We start from the raw sequence: 26,999 nt of genomic DNA, 5'->3' as shown, positions 1-26,999 counted from the left end.
CACATTTAGAGGGTGCAGTGGAATAAACGAGAAATCATGACAAAAGGAGATGAGGTGGGCTATACAATGTGCTAATATGATAAAGGTAAAGATCTCCCCTGTCCAATCATGTTCAACTCTAGAGAGCAGTTTTAATCTCTGTTTCTTAGCGGAGGGAGTCAGCATTGTCCAAAGACATTTTCCATGGTCATTGGTCAGCATGACTCTATATGCCAAGCCACCCAGAACGCTGTTACCTTCCCACCAACATGGGTACCTATTGATCTCCTCGCATTTGCATGTTTCGAACTGCTAGGCGGGTAGGACCTGAGCAAGTAACAGGAGCTCATCATCACATGTCGCCTTGAACCGGGCGGTCAGCTTTTCATCTGACAAGCTCAGCATCTATAACTACTGAGCCATCATACCCCCCCCACACACACTAATAGAATATGGAACCAGTAATAGTAACGCACGTCATACAAGATGTATACAACTTTTCTTTGTTCAAATTTCTTTCTCTACAATTTGCAGAAAAAGAAATGTTACAAAAAGGCTAGGTGTTTGGCCCCCCTCCATCTGGTAATGAACGCAGACACAGGCTTAGCCGTTTGCCACTCTTTATCACCGCAATTAATAATCCTATTGGCTGAAAGCCAGACATGACTCACTGGAAGAAGTTGGTAGCAACCCAGACTCCAAAAGACACGGGACACAAGGCAGACCAGACGAGTTCTCCAGATTAGTACAAACCGGTTGTGTCCTGCAAAAGGACTCCTCCCAAAGTCTCTTCTTATATACTCTCTTGGGAGGGGCCAAGCCAGAGCCACCTGGACTTGTTTATCTCTTATGAGTCTTGTCTCCGTAACTGCTGCCTCCGTTTCTCCACCCTCCGTTGCCTGGAGTCAGGGACAAACTCCCTTTGATCTTCCCCACTGCTCCATGCCTCAGGCGCCTCCTGGTGGCCAACCAGCCTCTCTAGTCCCTGCTCTGAGTCAGAACCCTGCCCAGGGTCTCCACATCTTCATAGCAGACTCATAGGGGTACTCGCTATCGGAGTCCATCGGCAGCTCCAACGGCTCCTGCTGGGCCACAACAGCTATGGGTTTATTCTTTTCCTAAATCAGCAACTGTTTGTTCCTAATAAAGCATAGAAGAAACTGATGCAGTCTTGTGTGTAAGGCAGCTTCCATAGTTGAAGTCCACACAACTTGAAGTTCCCAAGATTGAGAAATACTGCTTTATACAGTAGCAAAGAAAATGGCAAAGACAGATTCATGGTTAGCAGCTTGACCTGAAAGAGGCTTTATTTATCTTAAAATGTATGTTGGCGTTCTGGGGCCAACGTGAGGGTGAGCTCTCCTGAACCCCATTTTTCATCATGGTGTAAAGGAGTACAATAGCAGTAGACTTATATACCGCTTCATAGGCCTTTCAGGCCTCTCTAAGCGGTTTACAGAGAGTCAGCATATTGCCCCCAACAATCTGGGTCCTCATTTTACACCCCTCGGAAGGATGGAAGGCTGAGTCAACCCTGAGCCGGTGGATATTTGAACCGCTGACCTGCTGATCTAGCAGTAGCCTGCAGTGCTGCATTTAACCACTGCGCCACCTTGGCTCAAGGTGGCTTGCATGGTTAGGACACTGGGTGGAGGTGTTGTGGTCGAGTCAGATGAGTCAGAGGAGATTGGGGAAGGGGTGCCTAGGTTAGGGTTAGGTTAGTGTTGTGGCCCAGGCAGGAGCCATTGGAGCTGCCACCAGACTCCGACAGCGAGGGCCCTATGAGTCCACTCTGGAGGATGTGGAGGACCCTGGACAGAGTTCCGACTCCGAGTAGGGCACAGAAAGGCTGGTTGGCCACCAGGAGGCACCTGAGCCTTGACCAGTGGGGAGGAGACAAGGGAGTGTGATCGTGACGTCATGCATTGGAGCAGTGGGGAGAGCCAAGGGAGTTGTTCTGGATGCCTGGCAATGAAGAGCTAATAGGCATAAATAACAGTTACAGGGATAATTGAACTCAGCTGGTGGTAATTAGGCTCCTCTCAAGACTATAAAAGAAATGACTTTCCACAAGCTCGTCACAGGAATCAACGTATTCAATAGAGCTGGAGAACTCTCATGGCTAACTCGGCAGGCTGTATTGCTGCCAAGGGTCCTGTCTGTTGTTAATAAATCCTTGCAGTATCTTTGTCTCAGCGTGCTTTGGTGTAGGCGAGGGCGGGTTAGAACAGGTTAGTAAACATCAGTGCCTGTGGAAGGCTCTGTGGACAGGAGGTCTCAGAGCCAGATGCAGAGTAGGGCCCAACTACTCACAATCAGGTGGAAGACAGCTGTTTTCTGGGCCTGAGCTGAATGGGGGGGCATCTGGGGTCTGTCCCAAATGCGCATTGAGCTAAGAAGTGCAGAGAGGAGAGCCATCTATCCAGAAAAAAGAAGGGCAACAACAAGAAGCCCCTCCCTGTCTGGATACTAAGGAGGAGGGGTATGAGAGGCATGGTTGTCAGAGACAGAAGAGTTCCCTCCGGCGGATTCCTTGCCAGGATTCCTTGCCACTACCAAGGTTGGCCAGGACTGTTTGTTGTCGGGATTGAAATGCTAATTGAGGCTCCCTGCGAGGAACCGGAGGCAGCTTGTGAATCACCTAAGGATGTATGGCCCTGGAGGTTTCTCTGTGAATGTATCCCTGCCTTTCTAAATAAAAAGGGTTTCTCCTCATGAGTAGGTTGTTGAGTGGTGCTTGTGAAGGCTGGATCCAGAGGTTAGTAAGCCTGCGTTTGAAACCCAAGGCTGCCTAGGGACAGGGTTGATCTCCTGTCGTTTGACCCAGCTCCAGCCAGGGACCTGAAAGGAGCCCCCAACTGGGCATCCTCAGGCAATGGTGATGTCATGGTCCCACTGAGTCATACTTAAAAACAATTCCTGAAATGGGATTATGTCAGAATATTCATGAACTGGCAGTGGCATGGTAACAAAGTCAGCCAATGAGGCTTATTGGAAACAGAAACTTAAGTAAGAAGTCTGAGCAGGGCTTAGCTGTATTAAGCTCTGAACTCTGAAGTGAAGCCAATCTCTCTTCTGGCTGTGTTTTGCCCTGTAACTACTATCACGTTGGAGAATCCACTCTTGGTATTGTATATATGACTTCATGTGTTGCTATGTATGTAAAGAGAAGTTAATGAATCCTGCTGAATCAGTTATCTGTGTGTGCTTTCTGGATTTTAATTTTCTGCAACAAACGGACAGATTATTATACCCTGTTTTTATAAACCCTATCCCCCACAAATCATCTCGGCACATATCATTTCTTGATATTTCCCTACCTCAACTGCAGAACAGCTGCTGTCTCTGCTCCACCGTCAAAAGAAGATGTTTCAAGAGGTACAAATGAGGACATATTTTCTCCTGTGAGGGAGGCAAAGGAGGTACAGGGAGACTTCAAACATATTGCTGGGGATACAGCAACTTGTCCAGAGTCAGATTCGTACTGCAAACGCAGCTCCTGAAGATGAGAGCTGAGATTTGCCTGGGGAAAAGGATATCATGTCTTACCTAATAAGATATCTGGAGGTGGAGCTCCCAGGAAACCCTCCTTGGCTTTGGATGCTCTCCATCTACCTCAATAGATGTTTCCTGCATGGAAAATATCAAAGAGAAGGATTAGCCTATAGCACATAGGAACAAATTTGGACCGTGATGGCGCTAGGCATGAGCGCGCACACCTCCCACTAGCCAATTGGTCATTGGTTCTCTGTCGCGCATGTGCGGGGTGGGGGGGGCTGCGTGTGCGTTGCATTTTGCGGGTTGAGGGGGGCACATGTCCTTTCGGCACTTAGTCCAGAAAAGGTTAGCCATCACTGAATTAGGATGATAGCACATAGGAACAAACCCATTCTTGTCTTCTACTACAAAAATCCATCCTGTAATCTAGAAAATCCCATAATCTAGAAAGAGCGCAGAGTGCAACAGATTAGGGCCCACACGAAGAACGGTTCCAGGAAATGGGTCTGGCTAGTCTAGAGAGAGAAAGGATCAGGGGTGACATGATAGTAGCGTTCCAGTATTTGAGGGGCTGACACAAAGAAGATTCTATTCTCCAAAGCACCTGAAGGCAGAAGAAGCAGCAACGGACGGAAATTAATCACATTTCCTGACAGAACAATTAATCAGTGGAACGACTTGCCTCCAGAAGGTGTCAGTGCTCCATCATTTTTAAGTCGCTTTTTTTTTTTAAAGCTGTTTAAGAAGAGCCTGGCCTGTAGGGGAATTAAAGTATAAGTGAAGGTACAATGCTAAAGTTAGTTAGTTTATTTTAGTGTATGATTGTTAAATGTTTATACCCTGTATTTTGCTCTGGGAGGTTGGGGGGGGAGGGGATTTGGGGTTGGGGGGGAGGGAGGGAAGGGAAAGGGTATACAATTGTAAAATCTATAAAACTCTTTAATAAAAAGAAGAAGAAGAAGAAGAGGAGGAAGAGGAGGAGGAGGAGGAGGAGGAGGAGGAGGAGGAGGAGGAGGAGCCTGGGCTGCCACTTGTCAGAAATAAGTATAGGGTTTTCTGTCTAAGCAGGGGGTTGGACTAGAAGATCTCCAAGGTCCCTTTCAACTCCGTTATTCTGTTGAATGGAGGTAGAATAAGTTTTTCAATTCCCGTCTCTTCTGGGAAAAGATAGTAAGGTCTGGTCATGTGAGAAACAAAAAAAAAAAGAATTAGGTTCTGACATAGAAACAGTTAAGAAATCCATATAGGTAATTCTCAACTTAAAACCATAAAGCAGGGCTGGGCTGCTGGGGCTCTGCAGAGGTTTGGGAGAACCTCTCACTAAGATTCTGTGCAGTTCGGAGTACCCCCAAATCCCACTCCTGGCTGGCCCCACCCGCCCCACCCCTCCCAGGAGTCCCCACACGGCCCATTTTGAATGCAGGTAAGTGCAGGGTGTGTGCAGAGGCTCAGGGAGAGTGAAAAATGGGCCTACTGAAGGTTCAGAGGTCCTCCAGAGCCTGGGGAGGCTGTTTTCGCCCTCCCGGAGACTCGAGGAAAGCCACCAGAGCCCGGGAAGGGCAAAAACACCCCCCTCCCCTCACCATGGTGCAGGAGGTTGGCTAGGCCACGCCCACCATGGCCACGCCCACCCAGCAACCTGGCAGAGAACCCCTTGCTAAAGTTTTTGAAGCCCACCCCTGCAATTAAGCGCAGAATTTCCATTGCAAAGCCAGAGAGTTGTTATCTAAGTTTTGCCCCTTTTTATGACCTTACTTATCAGTTATTAAGTGAATCCCTGCAGTTGTTCAATTAGCAACACAGCTGTTAATTGAATCTAGCTTCCCCATTGACTTTGCTTGACTGGAGGTCACAAAGGCGATCGACTTGACCCCGGCACACTGCAACTGTCATAAATACATGGCGGTTGCCAAGCATCCGAATTTTGATTATGCAATTATGGTAGGTGACCAGACGTCCCGCTTTTGGCGGGACACCCCGCTTTTTAATGCATTTTCCTGCGTCCTGCACGCTTTTTTAAAAAGCACGCTTTTTTGGCGCTCGCAGCTCCCGCCCATCAGCTGCTAGCTTGCTGGGCTGGCTCATCGTTCTGTTCTATCTGCTACCTACAAATTTAAGCCAGCCCAGCCCTGCCGCTCACTGATTTAATTGGCCAGGACTCCAGCCAATCAGTGAGCTGGCTGGGATGGAAAATTTTCCATCCCAACCAGCTCACTGATTGGCTGGACTCCTTAGCCTGAGGACGCCTGCGCGAGTCTCCATTTTCCTTCGTCTTTTGGGGTTGCAGCTGCGCTTGTAGGAGAGGGTGGGGGCAGCGGCAGCCGCCCGCACAGAACTTCCTCTTGCTTCCGGGGCTCCCGCCGCCCGGCAGAAGCCCCTGAAGCGCGGTGGAATAGCAATAGCAATAGCAGTAGACTTATATACCGCTTCATAGGGCTTTCAGCCCTCTCTAAGCGGTTTACAGAGAGTCATCATATTGCCCCCAACAATCCGGGTCCTCATTTTACCCACCTCGGAAGGATGGAAGGCTGAGTCAACCCTGAGCCGGTGAGATTTGAACCGCTGAACTGCTGATCTAGCAGTAGCCTGCAGTGCTGCATTTAACCACTGCGCCACCTCGGCTCTTGGAAGTTCTGTGCTGGCGGCTGCCGCTGGCCCCACCTCTCCTCCTGCCTTTTCGTGAATGGGATCGCCGCCTCCGAGAGCGTGGGGGCAGCGGCAGCCGCCCGCAGAGAACTTCCTCTCGCTCCGGGGCTCCCGCCGCCCGGCAGAAGCCCCTGAAGCCCGTGGAAGTTCTGTGCGGGCGGCTGCCGCTGCCCCCACGCTCTCGTTCGTGCAGAGAATTAGCCTCGGCTGCTGAAGGGATCGGGCCGCCACTTTAACTTTCTCCTCCTCCTCCTCCCCTTCCGCCCTCAGCAAGAGAAACGGCAGCCCGCCCGGGGAACGGACACTTTGGCAGGGCTTGCACAGCGCTGTGGAAGCCCTGTCAAAACGCACGTTCCCGCCTCAGCTGCTGAAGGGATCGGGCCGCCACTTTAACTTTCTCCTCCTCCTCCTCCCCTTCTGCCCTCAGCAAGAGAAACGGCAGCCCGCCCGGGGAACGGACACTTTGGCAGGGCTTCCACAGCGCTGTGGAAGCCCTGTCAAAATGCACGTTTCCCGCCTCGGCTGCTGAAGGGATCGGGCCGCCACTTTAACTTTCTCCTCCTCCTCCTCCCCTTCCGCCCTCAGCAAGAGAAACGGCAGCCCGCCCGGGGAACGGACACTTTGGCAGGGCTTCCACAGCGCTGTGGAAGCCCTGTCAAAACGCACGTTTCCCGCCTCGGCTGCTGAAGGGATCGGGCCGCCACTTTAACTTTCTCCTCCTCCTCCTCCCCTTCCGCCCTCAGCAAGAGAAACGGCAGCCCGCCCGGGGAACGGACACTTTGGCAGGGCTTGCACAGCACTGTGGAAGCCCTGTCAAAACGCACGTTTCCCGCCTCAGCTGCTGAAGGGATCGGGCCGCCACTTTAACTTTCTCCTCCTCCTCCTCCCCTTCCGCCCTCAGCAAGAGAAACGGCAGCCCGCCCGGGGAACGGACACTTTGGCAGGGCTTCCACAGCGCTGTGGAAGCCCTGTCAAAACGCACGTTTCCCGCCTCGGCTGCTGAAGGGATCGGGCCGCCACTTTAACTTTCTCCTCCTCCTCCTCCCCTTCCGCCCTCAGCAAGAGAAACGGCAGCCGGGCTTCCGCCACGCCCCCGCGCCGCCGCTTTTTCTTCTTCCCCGGCCTTCCCAGTTAGCTTGCTTGAAGCTCCGAGGAGGCGGGAGGAGGGTCGCAGGAGTGGAAGTGGGGGGAGGTCTTCCCGGCCGGGAACAACTGAGAGGCTGCCGGCCCCTTTCGCAGGAAAGTTAACTTTTCTTGGCGAAATCCTGCCCCCCCCACCCCGTGTGGTTGAGTGGTCAGCTGTCCTCTTCCCGTAAGCCACCCGGAGTTACCTGTGTGTGAGGTGGGCTGCCCTATGCATTTGCGTGTGTGCGCTGGAGAGAGAGTGAAAAAGAGTGGGAGAAATAATTATATTAATTAGATAAATCAGTCTTTCTCCACCTTGGAGACTTGAAAGTGTGTGGACTTCAACTCCCAGAAAGGGAGTTGGGAGAAAGGGAGAAAGGAGGAGAGAATGAAAGGAAGATGGAAAGAAGAAAGAGGTAAGGAGAGGAGGATGGAAAGGAGAGAAAGAGGGGGAGAGAGGATAGAAAGGGGAAGAGGAAGAGCAGGAGTAAGAGAAAGGTAAGGGAAGAAGGAAGGGAAAGGAGAGCAGGAAGGAAGAAAGTAGAGAAGGGAGGAAGGGAGAAAAGAAAGGGAAAATAAGGTGGTGTTATAACAGGAGGAAGGGATGGTAAACAAAGCAACCCAAACTGTATATTATAACCTATTAAATGAAATAATAAATGTATAAGAATGACTAAATGTTAAAACACTTGTAACCAAATGACATGCTATATGTGATGATGGGTTTTTTTCTTTTTGTTTGTTTTGTTTTATTGTTGTGGGTATGTGTCGTCTATGTAACAAAAAAAATAAAAAAGTTGATAGGCAAGAGGAAGGAGGAAGGAAGGAAAAAAGAAAAAGAGGGAGAGAGGAAAGAAGAAAAGATGGAACTAGAAAGGAAAGAAGGGAGGGAGGGAGGAAAGGGGAAGACAGGGAAAGAGCAGAAAGACAGAGAAGGTGAAGGTAGATAGGCAGAAGGAAGGAAGAGGAAGAATAGGAAAGGAGGGAAGGAGGAAGGAACAGAAGAGCCAAGGTGGCGCAGTGGTTAAATGCAGCACTGCAGGCTACTGCTAGATCAGCAGGTCAGCGGTTCAAATCTCACCGGCTCAGGGTTGACTCAGCCTTCCATCCTTCCGAGGTGGGTAAAATGAGGACCCAGATTGTTGGGGGCAATATGCTGACTCTCTGTAAACCGCTTAGAGAGGCCTGAAAGGCCTATGAAGCGGTATATAAGTCTACTGCTACTGCTATTGAACAGAAGCGAAGAAATGGAAAGAGCAGAAAGACAGAGAAGGTAGATAGGCAAAAGAAATGAAGCTGAAAGAATGGAAGGAGGAAGGAAGAGAAAAAAGGAGGAAGGGAGTGAGTGAGGAAAGAAGAGAGGATGGAAGGAGAAAGGAAGGAAGGAAGAGAGGGAAAGAGCAGAAGACAGATAAGGTGAAGGTAGATAAGCAAGAGGAATGAAGGAAGAAGTGAGGAGTCTCGAGGAGGGGGAAAACATTTAGTGACCAAAGTTACAATGGCATTGAAAAAAGTGACTGATGACCATTTTTCACACTTAGCGACCATTGCAGCATCCTCATGGTCACGTGATCAAAATTTTGTTTGGCAACAGATTCGTATTTATGCTGGTTTCAGTGTCCTGGGGTGACCTTTTGACAAAAAAAAAATTTTTTAATCAAGCCCCCCCCCCCCCCTTCCCGGTCAAGGGCGTCCCTCTTTTCCAATCTGAAAATCTGGTCACCTTAAATTATGAGGAGGGTGCAACAGTCAGTCGTAAGTGTGAAAAGGGGTCCTAAGTCACTTCTTTCAGTGTTATTGCAACCTTGAATAGAACACCTGACCCAGGCTTCCTTAGAAAGCAAGAAGCAAAGTCTTGGTCCCTGCAAAACCCCTTTTATTTACACGACTGAAATTCAGTCACATTCACTTTCATTCACAGTCAGCGAGGCTTAGTAAACAGTCTTTCAGAGGAATGTTTCTCCACACGCACCTTATCTCGTTTGGAGAGCTGCCAGATAACTAGTTTCCAAACGCAGGGCAAGGCACATTTGGCACAGAGTCTCTTAAAGTCACACACAGAACTTTCCACTCTTGAACCGACCAAATAAACGAATTGTTTCCTGCAAAAGCCCACTCCCTGTTCTCTCCTCTTTTGTTTCCTATGGGAGAAGCCAATCACCTCCAAGGTGTGGCTTTACTCCCAAGCCGACCCTGATTTCTTATTCTTGTCTTCTGGCAGACTGGGAACAGGCTCCAGCTGTTCTTCTGCCTCACTGCTGTCTAACTCCCTCTCTGCTTCCAACGCAGAGCCCTCGTCTGAGCTTTCCTCAGCCCCCCCAGGACCAGCCCATGTTCCTCCACAACCTCCTTGCTGGCCGCTGGCGGGCCACAACAGCACCAAGGACCCCTCATTTCAACCCCAAGGTACAAATATTCTCCGTTACTGGATTTAAATATTCTCACCTGCTCGGGTTTGTCTTCCACCTGGCTCAGAAGGAAGCCTTCTGCCAAGGCCACCGCCTGGGAACAGGTCTCTGCTCCACATTCCCTGATCCACCTCTCCATCTCTGGGGGCAGGACGGCCAGGAACTGCTCCAGGACCACCAAATCCAGCATCTTAGCTTTCGTGTTCTGGTCTGGCTTCAGCCATTGCTGGCAAAGCTGGTGGAGTCGGCTGCAGCTGTCTCGGGGGCCCTTGGCCTCCTGATAGAGGAATCTCCTGAAAAGCTGGCGCCGTTCAGTTGAAGCGGATGTGTCTTCTTCCGGATCCTCCTGCCCAGTTCTTTCACCTGCTTCCGTGTGGGTCTCAACCTGAGCTGCGCGAAGGCATTTCCCTGCTCCCGTGCCTCCTTGGCCTTTTGCATCCATCTCCTCTCTGAGTTATTGCACAGTGGAAACCATTTCTAAGAGAACTCTCGGACCTCCAAAGCAGCTTTGCCTGAAAGAACCAGATCTGGAGAAAAACTGGAAGTATTACCATCACATTCCATCTCTAATAAAATGACATTTTATTTACCTCCTTCTGCCAAGACAGACCTCACCCTACCTCTATCCAGGTTTCCCAAACATAGCTGCAAGGTTTGGCCAGATAGGTGGCCAGAATACAGAATAACAGAATTGGAAGGGACCTTGGAGGTCTTCTAGTCCAGCCCCCTGCTCAGGCAGGAACAACTACACCTTTTCAGATAAACGATTGTCCAATCTCTTCTTTAAAACTTCCCATGTTGGAGCATTCACAACTTCTGGAGGTAAGTTGTTCCACTGATTAATTGTTCTAACGGTCAGGAAATTTCTCCTTAGTTCTAGGTTGCTTCTCTCCTTGATTAGTTCCCATCCATTGTTACTTGCCCTTCAGGTGCTTAGGAAAATAGGCTGATCCCCTTTTCTTTGTTCTTCTAGAAGAGGAACAAAGATGATTAGGGGGCTGGAGGCTAAAACATATGAAAAACGGTTGCAGGAACTGGGCATGTCTAGTTTAATGAAAAGAAGGAGCAGGGGAGACATGATAGCAGCGTTCCAATATCTCAGGGGTTGCCACAAAGAAGAGGGAGTCGAGCTATTCTCCAAGGCACCTGAGGGCAGAACAAGAAGCAATGGATGGAAACTAATCAAGGAGAGAAGCAACCTAGAACTAAGGAGAAATTTCAATCAGTGGAACAGCTTGCCTCCAGAAGTTGTGAATGCTGCAACACTTTTTAAGAAGAGGTTGGATAACCATTGTCTGAAATGGTATAGGGTTTCCTGCCTAGGCAGGGGGTTGGACTAGAAGACCTCCAGGGTCCCTTCCAACTCTGCTATTGTATTGTATTATTGTATTGTATTGTAGTAGCCCCTCAAATACTGTAATACTGTTATCATGTTATCCTTAATCCTTCTTTTCACTAGACTAGACCTACCCAATTCCAGCAACTGTTCTTTGTATGTTTTAGCTTCTAGTCTCCTAATCATCTTTGTTTAGGGGCTGGAGGCAAACAGGATCTAGATTCCATCACCTTAGGGTAGGATGCCACAGAAGTATTTTTCAACTCTCCAAAATCACCCAGATTCCCCCTCCTAAGGCTTTCGTGCTCACCTCTGGCAGGTTTTCCAGCGGGGAAATGTCTCTCTCTACTCTCCAGAATCCCCCAAGACAGGAAACTTTCCCAGATCAGCCCTGGTTTTCCCAGGAATGCAGGCATGAGATCTTTCTTGCAAGCAAGGGGAGAATAACGTGATGCCACTGTCTCCTACTTTAGGAGGGTCTGCATACATATATGCCCATCACTCTAACCCCGCCTTCTGGATAAGCAGCATTGCAGCGTGCTGCCTCTGTTGTTATTGTTATTGGTAGCAGCCATACTTTTGCTCTTTATGAGAAGCAATTTATCTCTAGACTCTTCTACCATCTATGTAAGGGTTAAAGAAAGAGGTTGTGTTATTTCCTAGAGTGGCAAGATTCTGGGCAAGGAGCTAAAGAGTTGCCATAACTGATCCAATGATGTTCTTTTTTGAGGCTGGAAGCCGCTAGGTGCAGAAGGCGCCACCTGGTGGCTGTTTCCTGAAGGATTTGAATATTCTGAGCAAAAATATATCTAGAATCAGAAGAGCATAGGGCTGGAAGGGACCTCAGAGGTCTTCTAGTCCAACCCCTGCCCAGAACAGGAGGCCTTATTGCATCAGGAACAAATGGCTGTCCAGTGATGGAGCATCCACAACTCCGGGAACCAAGCTGTTTCATTGATCAAGTGTTTTCACTGCCCAGGAAATTTCTCCTTACTTCCAGATTGGATCTCTCTTTAACGAGCTTCCAGCCATTGCTTCATATCCTGCCCTCCGGTGCTTTGGAGAGTAAGTTTCTAGACTTGAAACCAAGCAAACAAAAGTAAGAAGGAAAAGATCTTTAAGCAAGTCGCCTATTTCAAATGCTTTGATTGTTGGTTAGATGCCATCGAGTTGTTGTGGATTCTTAGCAGCCCACATAGATTTTCTCCATGTCATATCAAGGGAGGGAGGGAGGGAGGGAGGGGGAGGAGCACGCAAAAGGGACTCCACAGTTCAATCCTGAACTACAAATATTCTCTTCTATGGAAGGGTGGATGGCAAGATGATAGAAAGATAAGGGATAGATAGATAGATAGATAGATAGATAGATAGATAGATAGATAGATAGATAGATAGACAGACAGACAGACAGACAGACAGACAGACAGACAGACAGACAGACAGACAGACAGACATGATAGAGATGATAGAGAGATGGAGAGAGAGATGATAGATGGAGATAGATAGATAGATAGACAGACAGACAGACAGACAGACAGGATAGAGCAGACAGGATAGAATGAGAGATGACAGAGATGATAGAGAGAGAGATAATAGAGAGATGGAGAGAGAGATGATAGATGGAGATAGATAGAGAGAGAGAGAGAGAGAGAGAGAGAGAGAGAGAGAGAGAGATGATAGATGATAAATAATAGGCAGGCAGGCAGGCAGGCAGATGATAGGTAGAAGAGACAGACAGACAGACAGACACTTCAGTATATAATCAACTCAAATTTGTCCTCTCATCACGGAAAGGAAAAATATTGGGAATAGGCGAAAGTTTGCTATCTCTGCAGACAATGCTTGAGTTAAGCCAAAAGTAACAATATTTTATCTAAGAATAGTTGGCAGAACACAATGCTGACCAGGGTTCCCATTCCTTTTTCTTCACACACACACACACCCTTTTTCTTCCTCCTAGTAAAGCACATCTCTTCCTCAGAAACTTTTTCCCCTGTAAATCTGGTGCTTCCCTAATAACTGTTATCCACTCTGAAAACCATAATTAGTTTCTTAGTGGCCTCTGGCACGGCCTGCTGCTACTCCCTGGAATTCTGCTCCCTGAAATGTGTAACATCCCTGCCTTGACTGTGATAAATTAACAATTGGCATGCAGTTCACAGCCCCAAGTGCTATTCAAAGCCTCTCAATGTGAATTCCCTCCGGGCGTGTCTATTGACTTCCTTGTATTCTCTGCCTCCCCAAGGAATGTAAATACAAACTTTAATTTCCTTCCCTGTTAATCTTTCAAAGGGGATGTGGAGTTGGGGGGGGGGAGTCTATAAGATTTACCCCTTGAATTGATTTCCTTGGGAGTCCAATTCTGGAGATCATTCTCCACACTTAAGGGAGTTGCGATAGATGGGAGGAAGGACACCCACCCACCCCGGCGCCATGAGGCAATAAATGACCTTAAAAGTTTATTGCTGTCCTGGAATCTCGCTTGGAGTTCTTGTTCATTGAAATCTACTTTAAGCATCAACACGCAAATCGGCAGCAACACTTAAAGTGAATTACTGAATTACAGAATAACTGAGTTGGAAGGGACCTTGGAGGTCTTCTAGTGCAACCAGATGCTTAAGCTGGAGACCCTATACCAAGGGTGTCAAACACAGGTCATCAGATGACATTTCCCCTTCCTAAAACAGGAGGGAGGTGCATGGCCAGCCCATGACACATCCAGCCCACGGGCAGTGAGTTTCACACCCCTGCCTTATGCCATTTCAGACAAATGGCTGTCCAATCTCTTCTTTTCCATGTTTCCAAGTGATGAGGCACCTCGTGGAGACAAGTTGTTCCATTGATTAATGGTTCTAATTGTCAGGTAATTTCTGCTTAGTTCTAAGTTGCTTCCCTCCTTCATTAGTTTCCCTCCATTGTTCCTTGTCTGGCCTTTGGAAAATAGGCTGTCCCCCCTCTTCTCTGTGACAGCCCCTCAAATATTGGAACACTGCTATCACGTCACCCTAATCCTTCTCTAGAATGGAATAGAATAGGGATGGGGATAGGACAGAATAGAATAAAGAGTTGGATGGTACGTTAGAGGTCTTCTTGTCCAACCTCCTGCTCCTGCAGGCACTGCAACGTTTCTGATCAATGGTTATCCAATATCTTCTTTAAAACTTCCAGTGTTGGGGGCAACTTCTTGCCTCCAACTTCTGGAGGCAAGTTGTTCCACTGGTTAATTGTTCTGTCAGGAAATTGCTCCCTAGTTCTAGATTGCTTCTCTCCTTGATTAGTTTCCACCCATTGCTTCTTGCTCTGCCCTCAGTTGCTTTGGAGAATAGCTTGACTCCCTCTTCTTTGGGGCAGCCCCTGAGATATCAGAACCCTGCTATCATGTCTCCCCTAGTCCTTCTCTTCACTAGACTAGCCATGCTCCATTTGTTGTGACCCAGTTGTAAGAATCTCTCTCACCCATTTCTACTCCCACCCCCCATCCCAGGCATGGCTTCTCCCTCTTGCAATGGCTCTCCCGCCTCCCCTCTCCCCAAAAAAGGAAGGTCCCAGCCATGGAGGAGCATCACAGATATGTAGGGTCAAAAAAGTCTTGATGGCTCTTCCACCTCCTCCTCATCATCATCATCATGATGCAATGGCGTGACCGGCAGCCTCTGCCTTCTTCGCCATAACTCCGAGCCCTCCCTCAATCGTTAAGCGGATCCCGCTTTCTTTCTTTTGCAAGGGCGACTCCTCCCGGAGGTTTCCCTCGCGCTCTCCTCCTTCGGGCGGCCCAAGAGCAGCGGCGGGAGTGGAGGCGCCAGGAGGAACTTCCCACGGGCTCAGCATTCCGCCGAGGGGACTCCCCCCGCCCCTTCCCCACGCCGCTGCAGACCTGGAAAGAGTTAAAAGTATGGAGAAGGAATTCCTAGAGCGGAAGGAAAGAAGCTCCTCCCGCAATCAGGGTGTCTTTCGGGTCGGGGCGGCCGCTCCGGCTGCTGTCGCCGCCTTAGTGCTTCTCCGGGGACCCGGCGGGCGTCCGATCTTGGCGGAGATCGACTCAGGGATCCCCGGGAGAAGCACAGGGAGGCACCCTGGGATGATTCTCCGCCTTCGGAGCTACTCCAGCCACCGCCTCCGGGGGTTGGATTAGAAGACCTCCAAGGTCCCTTCCAGCTCTGTTTTGGTTGGTTGGTTGGTTGGTGGGTGGGTGGGTGGGTGGGTGGGTTGGTTGATGGTAGGTAGGTTGGTAGGTAGATAGTTTGGTGAGTGGGTTGATAATTTGGTGGGTGGGTGGGTTGATTGATTGATGGGTCGGTTGGAGGGTTATTGATTGATTGATTTATTGATAGGTTGGTTGGCGGGTTGATTGATTGATGGGTTGATTGATTGATTGATTGATTAATGAGTTGGTTGACTGGCTGATGGGTTGGTGGGTGGGTGGGTTGGTTGGTTGATGGTAGGTAGGTTGGTAGGTAGATAGTTTGGTGAGTGGGTTGATAATTTGGTGGGTGGGTGGGTTGATTGATTGATGGGTCGGTTGGAGGGTTATTGATTGATTGATTGATTGATTGATAGGTTGGTTGGCGGGTTGATTGATTGATGGGTTGATTGATTGATTGATTGATTGATTAATGAGTTGGTTGACTGGCTGATGGGTTGGTGGGTGGGTGGGTTGGTTGGTTGATGGGTTGGTTGGAGGGTTGGTTGGTTGATTAATGGGTTGGTTGACTGGCTGATGGGTTGGTTGGTTGATGGCTTGGTTGATTGATTGATTGATTGATTGGGGCACTCAGGTTCCCCAGCTTTTCCTCCCAGTACTTCTCCAAGTGCTGATGGAGCTCTGCAGGACTGGACTATTTTGTGCCTCTCAAGGATAAACACGTGTTAGCTTTTGTACGTAAAAAGGATGCTGAGTGCAAGCATGCAAGGCCTTCTCCAGATCACCATGGATGCACCCCCTGCAACCACGGTTTGAGTCCATTACATACAGGTAGTCCTCAACTTATGACCGCCATCGCGCCCGAAATTTCTATTGTTACATGAGATATTTGTTAAGCGAGCTTTGCCCCCTTTTTACAACCCTTTCTTGCCACTATTCTTTAGTGAATCACCGTAGTTGATAAGTGAGTAACCTGGTTGTTAAATGAATCTGATTTCCCCGTTGACTTCAGTTATCAGGAGGTCTCAGAAGGGGATCTTGGGATACAGCAACGGTCATAAGTAGGAACCAGTTGCCAACATTCTAAATTTTGATCACATGATCATGGAGATGCTACAAAGGTTGTTAACTGTGAAAATTGGCCACAAGTCTCTTTTTCCAATGCCATCATAACTTTGAACGGTCACTGAATGAATTGTTGTAAGTCGAGGACTATCTGTATGCCCTGCAAATAACAAAGGGGGCCAAAGTGGAGAGCGAGGGGAACTTTTACCTTTGCAGTATATTTCAGAGTATAAAATGCATGGGAGTATAAATTGGGAATTTGGGGGGGGGAAGGGGCATGTGTAGCCTTTAGGAGGCTTGTAGAGTGCTCCTGGGAGCTTGAGAGGAGTGAGCAAAAAATGGCCCATTTTTGTGAAAAAAGGGCATGCATAGCCTTTAGAAGGCTTATAGAATGCTCCTGGGGCGGGGGGGGCAAAAAAGAGCAAAAAACCACCATTTTTCACTCATTTTTGCCCTCCCCAGCCCCCAGAAGCACTTTGAAAGCCTCCTAAAGGCTATGCACAGCCATTTTTGCAAAGGGGGCAGGGTTTCTGGAGGCCAAAAATGCTATATTCAGTGTATAAGAGGCACCCAGATTTTCACCCTCTTTTTTGAGGGAAAAAGGTGTATACTCTGAAAAATTCTGTAGTTTGTCCAGAGTGGGAATTAATCCCTGGTGGTTTTCTCCGAAGCTTCCTTGAAGAAATGCCCATCATGGAGCAACAGAACTTAGCAGACTGTCAAGTAGGACATCTCAACACCATTCAGGTTGGAAGCAGCAGGGAATTCTCAGAAAGTGGAGTTCAGAAGTGCCCAGGTAGGCTCAGCGCAGAGCTACAGCAACACTTCCAAGAGCGCTTCCTTCAACGTTTTTGCAACCAGATCTGCGCTCTGGATCTTCAGGAACAGAACCTGGATCAATGCACCAAGAAGCCAATCCAAGACGTGGAGATCCCGGAGCCATCCCTAGTAGGCTTTCCATCACAGCTGCAGAGTTGGGTGAGTGAACGTGGCCGGGAGATCAGGGAAACATTTCAATCTAGGCATCCCACACAATAGCAATAGCAATAGCAGTTAGACTTATATACCGCTTCATAGGGCTTTCAGCCCTCTCTAAGCGGTTTACAGAGTCAGCATATTGCCCCCAACAATCCGGGTCCTCATTTCACCCACCTCGGAAGGATGGAAGGCTGAGTCAACCCTGAGCCGGTGAGATTTGAACAGCCGAACTGCAGAACTGCAGTCAGCTGAAGTAGCCTGCAGTGCTGCATTTAACCACTGCGCCACCTTGGCTCGTACAGATAGTCCTCAACGACCACAATTGAGCCCAAAACCTATGTTGCTAAGTGAGAAATTTGTTAACTGAGTTTTACCCCATTTTACAACTTTTCTTGTCACATTTGTTAATTGAACCACTGCAGTTGTTAAATCAGTAACGGTTGTTAAGTGAATCCTGTCTCCCCATGGACTTTCCTTGTCAAGTGGTCGGAAAAAGGGATCACATGACCCCGGCCATCTATCATCTATCAATCTTATCTATCTACTTATCATCTGTCTGTCTCTCTATCTATTATCTATCAATCTCTGTATCATCTATCTATCTGTCTATCTATCTATCTATATCTATCTATCTATCTATCTATCTATCTATCTATCTATCCATTTATCATTTATCAATCTTCTATCTGCTTATCATCTGTCTATATCTATCTATCATCTATCAATCTATATAATCTATCTGTATCTATCTACTTATCTGTCTATATCTATCATCTATCTATATCTACTTATCTGTCTATATCTATCTGTCTATCTATCTATCATCTATCAATCTATATCATCAATCTTTATCTATCTACTTATCTGCCTATATCTTTCTATCCATTTATCATCTATCAATTATCTATCCATTTATCATCTATTATCTATCTATCTTACCTATCTACTGGTACCTATCATCCATCTATCCTATCCATCTGCCTCTCATCTCTATAATTCATATGTCTATCTATCAAATTTAAATGGCTGCCAATCAAACAAGAAGCGTCTCCATATCATTAATTTGCTAATTTTTTATTCACAACTTTCTTTCTTTTTTAAGGAAAATGATGGATTTACTGACCCAGAGTTTTGTGGAGCATATGAAGATTCAAAGGATGATAGGCTGAAGTTCTTGCAGGAAGTAAAAGGAACCACTGTTTCATTAAGTAAGGAACTATAAGGCATATTTAAATAGGGTTTTAATGAAGCGGGAAAGACTCCAGTCTCCAGTGTTATTAACATAAACCGGGGTGCTTAACACCTCCAACATTTTATACATGAGACTCAGCCCTGTCACTCATGGCTCAATGGCAGTGGTGGGTTTCAAAAAATGTTAGAACCTCTTCTGTAGGTGTGGCCTGCTTTGTGGGAGTGGCTTGCCGGCCATGTGACTGGGTGGGAGTGGCTTGCCAGTCATATGATGGGGTGGACGTGGCCAACTTGCAAAATGTGGTGAAACTCACTTAACAACGCTCTTGCTTAGCAACCAAAATGTTGGCTCAGAAACTCTGGCATTTGAAGCACGCAAGTCTTAAATCTGTCAAGTTACAAGACTCTTGCACCCCTAATCCTTTAGAGAAAAAATACCCCAGGGGTGTTCAAACTTGACAGCTTTAAGACTTGTGGACTTCAAGTCCCAGAATTCCTCCTCTCGCTCTTCATCTTGATGATGTGCGGACGGGCGGGGGGAGGGAGCTGGAACCGGTTCTAAACGGCACTGTAGATTTGTGGAACCTCTTCTATAGAAGAGGCAGGAACTGACAGGAACCCACCCTTGCTCAATGGGGAAAGAGGAGCTTAGGAGGCAGATACAGATAGTCTTCGACTTATGGCCACAGTTGAGCCCCAATTTTTTGTTTACTAAGCAAGATATTTGTTAAGCGAGTTTTGCTACGACACTTCAAGCATCATAAATATGAACCCTTTGCCTAGTATCCAAATTGCGATCCCATGACCATGGGGATGCTTCAGCAGTCGTGAGAAAAAGTCATCGCTCACTTTTGTCAATGCCGCACTAACTTCAAACGGTCACTAAATGAATTGTTAAGAGCTACCTGTAGTTATTTCTTTTTTTAAAAAAAATTGGTATAAATGAGGAAATAAATGGGCTTTTGCTCCAGCCTGCTAGGAAACGAGCATTGTCTGAAGTGAATGTTCATGATCTTGACTCCACCCTTCCTCCCACAGGAGATGGAGTCATTTGGGAAAAACAGTTTCAGCCTCCTGAGATTAAAGATGGAGGGGAAATGACTGCTGTGCATTGGGATCAGGTAAGGCAAGGGTCCCAAACCTGTGGGCCATGGCATAATTGCTACCAGGCCGCATGAGTGTCTGGCCGGTGTGCGTGCATTTGCACACGAATTGCCCCATTTGTGCACATACAGCTGTGAGCACCTATAGTACCATTTTAGACAAAGGGTTGTGCAATCTCTTCTTAAAAACTTCCATTGTTGGAGCATTCACAACTTCTGGAGGCAAGCTGTTCCACTGATTAATTGTTCTAACCGTCAGGAAATTTCTCCTCAGTTCTAATTTGCTTCTCTCCTTGATTAGTTTCCATCAGTTGCTTCTTGTTCTACCCTCAGGTGCCTTGGAGAATAGTTTGACTCCCTCTTCTTTGTGGCAACCCCTGAGATATTGGAACACTGCTATCATGTCTCCCCTAGTCCTTCTTTTCATTAAACTAAACATACCCAGTTCCTGCAATCGTTCTTCATATGTTTTAGTCTCCAGTCCCCTAATCCTCTTTCTCTTTGCTTTTGCCAAAACGTAGTGCTACCAAACCTCTGACGGTAATATAAATGCAATAAATAAATAAAATTGGTCACTCTGGGTAAGAGTCTGCTTCGTATGCAGAGAAACCTCTTAAGTCAGTGGCCTCCAACCTTTTGGACCCCAAGGGCTGGTTCCGTGGAGAGAGATTTTTCCATATGCCCAGTTTCTGGCATGCTACGGACTGGTGCCGGTCCATGGACTGGGGGGGTCGGGGATCCCTGTTCTAAGTGATCTGTGAGCAAGGAAGATTTTTCTCTCTTTTGTTAGAGGCTGTTCACCTTGGAGGATGTGACTGTGCATTTCACCCAGGAAGAATGGGCACTGCTGGATCCTGCCCAGAAAGCTTTGCATAGAGAAATCATAGAGGAGATCAAAGGGATTTTGGCATCTCTTGGTAAGGCTCTTTCTTTCCTAGGAATCAATTCAGTGTTTCTGAGGCAGAAACAGTAGCTGAAGATGCATTCCCCAACCCCAATATCATCCTTAGGTAGTGTTCTGACCTAAACTTCCCCAGCAGCACCAAGCCGAGTCCTCGTCCTGATAAACCCCTTTTATTTAATTTGCAGTAAATTCCTCTCCAGCAAAATCCCGGCCCCACAGTCTCAAGAGAGTTTACAATTACCGACCTTTATCAGGCTTGGAGAGTAGCCAGACCGATATTTTTCAGACACTACAATACTTGGCAAGAATGCAGGAATGAACTAATTGTCTCCTGCAATTAGTTCATTCCTGTATTCCACTCCCCTTTTGCTCCTCTTTTATTCCCTATGGGAGGGGCCATTCACCATCCACCTGGGGCTTTACTCCCAAGTCAACCCTTGTTCCTTAGCTGTTCCCTTCATCTGGCAACTGTGTATGTGCACACTGGGAACAGGCTCCAGCTGTTCGTCTGCCTCACTGATGTCTGACTCTGAAGGCAGCTGATAAATGTTAGACTAGCCCCATCTCTGCCGCCGACACAGAGCCCTTGTCAGAGCCTTCCCCAGACTCCAGGACTGGCCCATGTCCCTCCCCAAACACCTCACTCTCTGAATCCACTGCCAAACAGTAGCCTTCCACTGTTTTCACCCTCACCTTTTAGCAATAGACTTATAGACCACTTCACAGTGCTCTACAGCCCTCTCTAAGCGGTTTGCAGAGTCAGCCTCTTGCCCCCAACAATCTGGGTCCTCATTTCACCACCCTTGGAAGGATGGTAGGCTGAGGCAACCTTGAGCCAGTCACAATCGTACTCCTGACAGTGAGCAGAGTTAGCCTGCAATTCCACTTCCTAGCCACTGTGCCACCATGGCTCTTTTTCATTGTGTGTACCAAAATGTTTTTAGAAATAATAACAAGAAGGAAGATTTGCCTACTATTCAAGAATGGATATTAAAAGTAACAAACTTAGCAGAGATGGATAAAATATCAGCATATCTTAAGGATCACTCAGATGAGCAATATAAAATGGACTAGAGAAGATGGATTGATTACATTCAAAATAAATACAGGACTAAGAAATTCCAGATAGTTTATGACTAGAAAAGCGAGGAATGAGATAATCTGTTTAGAGCTAGCCTAACAAAAGAGGAGTTAAAGCACAAATGAAAGATGATACTAACTTTTTTTTAGTTTATCGTAGAATATGCTTGTTAAAGATTTATACCCTGTATTTGCTCTGGGAAGCCGGGGGGGGGGAGGATGGGGGGGGGTTTGGGCGGGGCGGGCGGGGAAGGGGAAGTAAATATTTGTAAAAGCTTTTTTTTAAAAAATTTCAATAAAAAAAGAAAAGAAATAATATCACACATCCAGGTCAGTTTGGAAAAGTGATAGCTCAGGGATGTTCTCTATCAAGTCCCCAACCTGTGGGCCGTGGCCTATTCGCAACCGGGCCGCCTGAGTGGCCGGCTGAAGCATTTCAGGGGCTCATTATCCCACTCGCATGAGCGTCACAGGTGCTTAGGACTCCACTCACATGGGCCTCACATGCATCTGTCCCTCCCACCAAACGTTCCCCCATGACTCATCCCCTCCTCCAGGCCACTAATCCGGAAAGGTTCTATATTGACCAAGCGGTTGGATTAGATGTCTTCTAATGTTGCTTCCAATTCTCTTATTCTATCTGCACTCCTAAGGCATTTATATAGGTAATCCTTGAGTTATGGCCCAAATCAGCCCAGAATTCCCATCGCTAAGTGAAGTGGTCATTGAGTGATTTCCACCTGATTTTATGATCTTTTTAACCACAATTGTTAAGTGAAGCTGGCTTCTAACATTGCTTGTTGGAAGCTGGCTGGGAAGGACACGTGACCCTGGCATGCAGCAACTGTATGTCATAAAGTACATATTCGTTGCCAAACACTTGAATTTTGATCATGTGACTGCAGGGATGCTGCAATGAGCCTAAGTGACAGGACTACTGTACCTCTGTGAGCATTTCCTATTGTTCTAGTTTAGGTGTTAGACATCCAGGTGTCCCATCTCCCTCTGGCCAATACAGTGGAAGAAGGGTGAATTTTGCAGATGCTGCTTACAATCAACATTACCTTGCAGTTAAAAATGGAGCAATTTGGTGCACTTGAGTCAAACGTCAAAAGCCAGGGTGGCATAGTGGTTAGAATGTAGTATTGCAGGCTAATTCTGCCAACTGCCAGCAGTTTGATCCTGGCTGGCTCAAGGTTGACTCAGTCCCCCATCCTTCTGCGATCGGTAAAATGAGGACCCAGATTGTTGGGGGAAAGCGGCTGACTCTATAAACCGCCTAGAGAGGGCTGTAAAGTACTGTGAAGCGGTAGTTAAGTCTAAGTTCTAATGCTTCACATCGCATCTTGCCAGCCTGACATTTGCAACAGGGGGAGAAGAAAGATTGGAACATGGAGGGTTAAGGACAGAGGGGATTAGGAGTGAGGCTGTGCTGGCCCAATCCAACACAAGGTCAAAAAAAATGCACAGATGGAGAAGGTGTAAACACAGGGCCCATCTCCTAAACAACCTGAGAAGTTCTAATTGGACATTGACAGAGTAGCCAAGAAAAAGAGGAACTTAATTACATCTTTTTCACACTGCCAATAGATTTTCCCTTTGTACATCTGTAATCACGTTGTGCCTCATAAAGTATACGCTACTTTAATAATGAGCCAGGAGTCTTTTTTTTTTTTTTTTTTTTTGCTAACTAACTTAAGTGGGATGGATGACAATTGCTATTTGTGCAGAAGTGTTTTAAGTTCCTCTTATTACTGCAGTTTTTTACATAAAATAGTGATTTTTTGTGTGGGGGGGGGAGTTTACAAATTTAGACCCAATTACCCATTTTTGCTCTTCATCTCTTAAGGTGATGAATGGAGAATCAGGGATAAAAGCAAACCAAATACAAACCAAAGATTTCGCCTAGAAGGGAAGCCGTACAGATGCTCGGAATGTGGAAAGGCCTTCGCGACGAAGACGAATCTTACCACGCACAAAACAACCCACACGGCTGACCGCCTGCATAAATGCCTGGAGTGCGGAAAGTGTTTCACCCAAAGCGCACAACTGAGCAGGCATCAAAACACTCACACGGGGGGGAAACCGTACAAATGCCTGGATTGTGGGAAAAGCTTCGTTTGGAAGGCAAATTTAGAGAGGCACCAGAGGACCCACACAGGGGAAAAGCCCTTTAAATGCTTGGAATGCGGAAAAAGGTTTGTGGAGAGTTCGGCCCTGATTACGCACCAAATGATTCATATGGAGGAGAAACCGTACAAGTGTTTGGAGTGCGGGAAGTGCTTCTCGTCGAATACGCACCTAAGCGTACATCAGAGAACGCACACAGGGGAGAAACCGTACACGTGTTTAGAGTGCGGAAGGAGCTTCAGCGAGAGCAGCAATCTCGCTTCCCATCGCAGGACGCATAGTAGGGAGAAAACCTCCAAATGTTTGGAATGCGAAAAGTGTTTCAGTTCAGAAAGACACCTCAGGGTCCATCAAAGAACCCATACAGGTGATAAACCCTACAAATGTTCAAAATGTGGAAAGAGTTTCCGCATGAGCAGTAACCTCGCCTCCCACCAGAGAATTCACACCGGTGAGAAACCCTACCGATGCGCAGAGTGCAGCAAATGTTTTACTCGCAGTTCTGATCTTGTCAAACACCGACAAATTCACACAGGGGAGAAGTCGCATGAATGCCCCACGTGCGAAAAACTTTTCACTTGCCGTTCAGATCTCCTGAAACACAAAAAAATTCACACCGGTGAGAAGCCTCATAAGTGCTCCGAATGCGGGATAGGCTTCGCTCGCAGCTCGGACCTGATCAAGCATAAAAAAATCCACACGGGAGAGAAGCCCCATAAGTGTCTGGAATGCGGGAAGGGCTTCATCACGAGGACCAAACTGAGCCTGCACAAGCGAAACCACACAGGAGAGAGGCCGTTTCCATGCCCGGAGTGTGGCAAGTCTTTTATTCAAGTTGCCCAGCTGAACCGGCATCAAAAAACTCATACCGGAGAGAGGCCATATAAATGTTTGGAATGCGGCCAAAGCTTCACGCAGAGTTATTCTCTTACTACCCATCAGATCACGCACACAGGGGAGAAACCGTACAAATGCTCGGCGTGTGAAAAGTGCTTTAGTTCGAGCACGCACTTACGGAGGCACGAAAGGACACACACAGGAGAAAAGCCGCATCAGTGCTCGGACTGTGGAAAGTGCTACAGTGAGCGGGCCGAACTAAGCCGACATCAGAGATTGCACAGCGAGAAGAAGCCGTATCAATGTCTGGAATGTGGGAAAAGCTTCACGCAGAGTTCTTCTCTGATTACCCATCAGACCACGCACATGGGAGAGAAGCCGTATAAGTGTCTGGAATGCATGAAGTGTTTCAGTTCAAACACACACTTGCGCAGACACCAACGGACCCATACGGGGGAGAGGCCCTACAAATGCACAGAATGCGGAAAGTGCTTCACTTCCAACGCGCACCTCTGTCGCCACGAGCGAACCCACACCAGGGAGAGACCGTTCAAATGCCCAAAGTGTGGGAAGAGTTTCAATGTCAGCAGCAACCTCGCCTCTCACCAGAGGATTCATACCAATGAGAGACGCTACAAATGCGCAGAGTGTGGGAAAGGCTTCCTTCGCAGCTCTCACCTAATCATACACGAGAGGATTCACCGGGGAGAGAAGCCGTATAAGTGCACGGAGTGCGGGAAGTGCTTCATTACGAAGATCAACCTCAGCACCCATGAAAAAAATCACACGGGGGAGAAATCATACAAATGCCTGGAGTGCGGGAAGTGTTTCAATTGGAACGCACACCTCAGTACCCACCGGAGAACCCACACGGGGGAGAGACCTTACACGTGCTCTGTGTGCGGGAAAAGTTTCAGCGTGAGCAGCTCACTCGTGACCCATCAGAGAATTCACACCGGAGAGAAGCCGTACAAGTGCTTGGAATGTAGCAAGTGCTTCAGTTCAAACACACACCTTCGCAGGCATGAAAGAACACACCTCAAAGAGAGGCTGGCCAGTGCATGCTGATAAGTGGGATGAGAGGATAATGTTCAGGAACCACTAAATTCTTACCAGGAATATAGAAAAGGCTCAACTCTCCAATTGCTGTTTTAAAACTGCATGTGCTGGTACTGCATAAAAAAGATCAAGTCTCTTTCAAATTAAGCTCAAAACTGTGGTTTTCCCTGCAGTAAGGTATGGCTGTGAGAGCTGGAGAATTGACACTTTTGAATTGGGGTGTCGGAGAAGACACTTGGACTGCAAGGAGATCAAATGGGTCAATCTTGAAGGAAATCAACCCTGACTGTTCTTTGGAAGGACAGCTACTGAAGCTGAAGCTCAAATACTTTGGCTGCTAAATGAGAAGAGAGGACTTTCAAATGAGAAGAGTGGAAAGGTGACATTAGGAAAGACTGAAGGCCAAAGGAGAAAAGAAGAGCAGAAGATGAGATCGTTTGATAGTGTCAAAGGGAAAGAAATCAAAGAACTCAGTGCTATAACGTTTTAGCAGATTGTGGAATGATGATACAATACCTTTGTTTCATGCCTTTGACAATGAACCACACAATGTTATGATTTGCAAGCTCGTTCAGCATCGCCTGGATAACAGACTTCATAAGCTAGGTTGAAAATGATCTTGTATCATGTTCATCAACCTTCAAGATAGGCATCCTTCATAATATATTAGTAAATCATTTGATGTGACTGTAAAACAGGAAATTCTAACTGTAGACTATTGCTAGAATGGTTTATAAACTGTGAATGGCATATTAGCTCTACTGTTGTGCATTATTTCAGCCCTATTTTAAGTATATTGTCCAGTTGTTGGAAATGCATTTTAAACAGTGGATATAACAGAACAGAATAACAGAGTTGGAAAGGACCTTGGAGGTCTTCTAGTTCAACTAGCCCAAATACGAGAGGTCCTCTGGTGTTCTCTGAACTTGGTTTTTTTCTTGCAGAAGTTTCATTATCCAAACAAGGTAACATCATCAGTGCAATAATCCTCATATAATGTGGATACATAACATCACATTCAGAGGTGGAGAATAAAGTTCACCAGGAGAACTGGACATGTGGTTCCCTTAAGAAAGAAAGCAAAAGGAACTTGGTGTGCTCACTCTTCAGAAGTTGGGTAGATGTGATGGCCCTCTTTAGATACTTGAAAAGAGATTATTTAAGGATAGGATTTGTTGTCCATGGAACAGGTAGCCTTCAGTAGTTATGGGAGTTCCACAGAGGTGAAATCCAGAGGTGAAATCAGAGGTTCTGACAGGTTCTGGAGAACTGTTAGCAGAAATTTTGAGTAGTCAGAGAACTGGTAGTGGAAATTTTGAGTAGTTCAGAGAACCAGCAAATGCCACCTCTGGCTGTCCCCAGAGTGGGGTGGGAATGGAGATTTTGCAGAATCGCTCCCCCACCCGGCCCATTAAGCCATGCCTGCCAAGCCACGCCCACAGAACCGGTAGTAAAAAAAAATTGAATTCCACCACTGGAGTTCCATCACTGGAGGTTTTTAAGAAGAAATTAGGCAGCC

General features: G+C 47.2%; 1 protein-coding gene across 2 annotated transcripts; it reads left to right on the top strand.

Moving 5' to 3' along the window:
* Positions 1 to 14,921: 14,921 nt before the first annotated feature.
* On the top strand, positions 14,922 to 26,235 carry LOC116503339 (zinc finger protein 665-like). 2 transcript variants are annotated; one of them, XM_032209698.1, is made up of 6 exons: positions 14,922 to 15,136; positions 16,870 to 17,176; positions 18,279 to 18,384; positions 19,406 to 19,488; positions 20,261 to 20,387; positions 23,304 to 26,235. In XM_032209698.1, the coding sequence occupies exons 2-6, from the start codon at positions 16,883 to 16,885 to the stop codon at positions 25,487 to 25,489; spliced, it is 2,796 nt and encodes a 931-aa protein (XP_032065589.1). In that variant the 5' UTR covers positions 14,922 to 15,136; positions 16,870 to 16,882; the 3' UTR covers positions 25,490 to 26,235. The 2 variants fall into 2 exon arrangements, with proteins under 2 accessions (XP_032065589.1, XP_032065588.1); XM_032209697.1 differs by having other exon boundaries at positions 14,922 to 15,157.
* The last annotated feature ends 764 nt before the right edge of the window (positions 26,236 to 26,999 follow it).

This window comes from Thamnophis elegans, chromosome 2, assembly GCF_009769535.1.
Source record: "Thamnophis elegans isolate rThaEle1 chromosome 2, rThaEle1.pri, whole genome shotgun sequence".
Classification (NCBI taxonomy): Eukaryota; Metazoa; Chordata; class Lepidosauria; order Squamata; family Colubridae; genus Thamnophis; species Thamnophis elegans.
The sequence above is the reverse complement of the archived record's forward strand: the minus strand, read 5'-3'. Positions and strand labels throughout refer to the sequence as shown.

Excerpts from the sequence above, each read along its gene's own strand:
- LOC116503339 (XM_032209698.1), top strand. The coding sequence starts at position 16,883 with ATGCCCATCATGGAGCAACAGAACTTAGCAGACTGTCAAGTAGGACAT. Across the intron at positions 17,177-18,278 it reads CATCACAGCTGCAGAGTTGG|GAAAATGATGGATTTACTGA; the intron begins GTGAGTGAACGT and ends TTCTTTTTTAAG. Across the intron at positions 18,385-19,405 it reads AGGAACCACTGTTTCATTAA|GAGATGGAGTCATTTGGGAA; the intron begins GTAAGGAACTAT and ends TTCCTCCCACAG.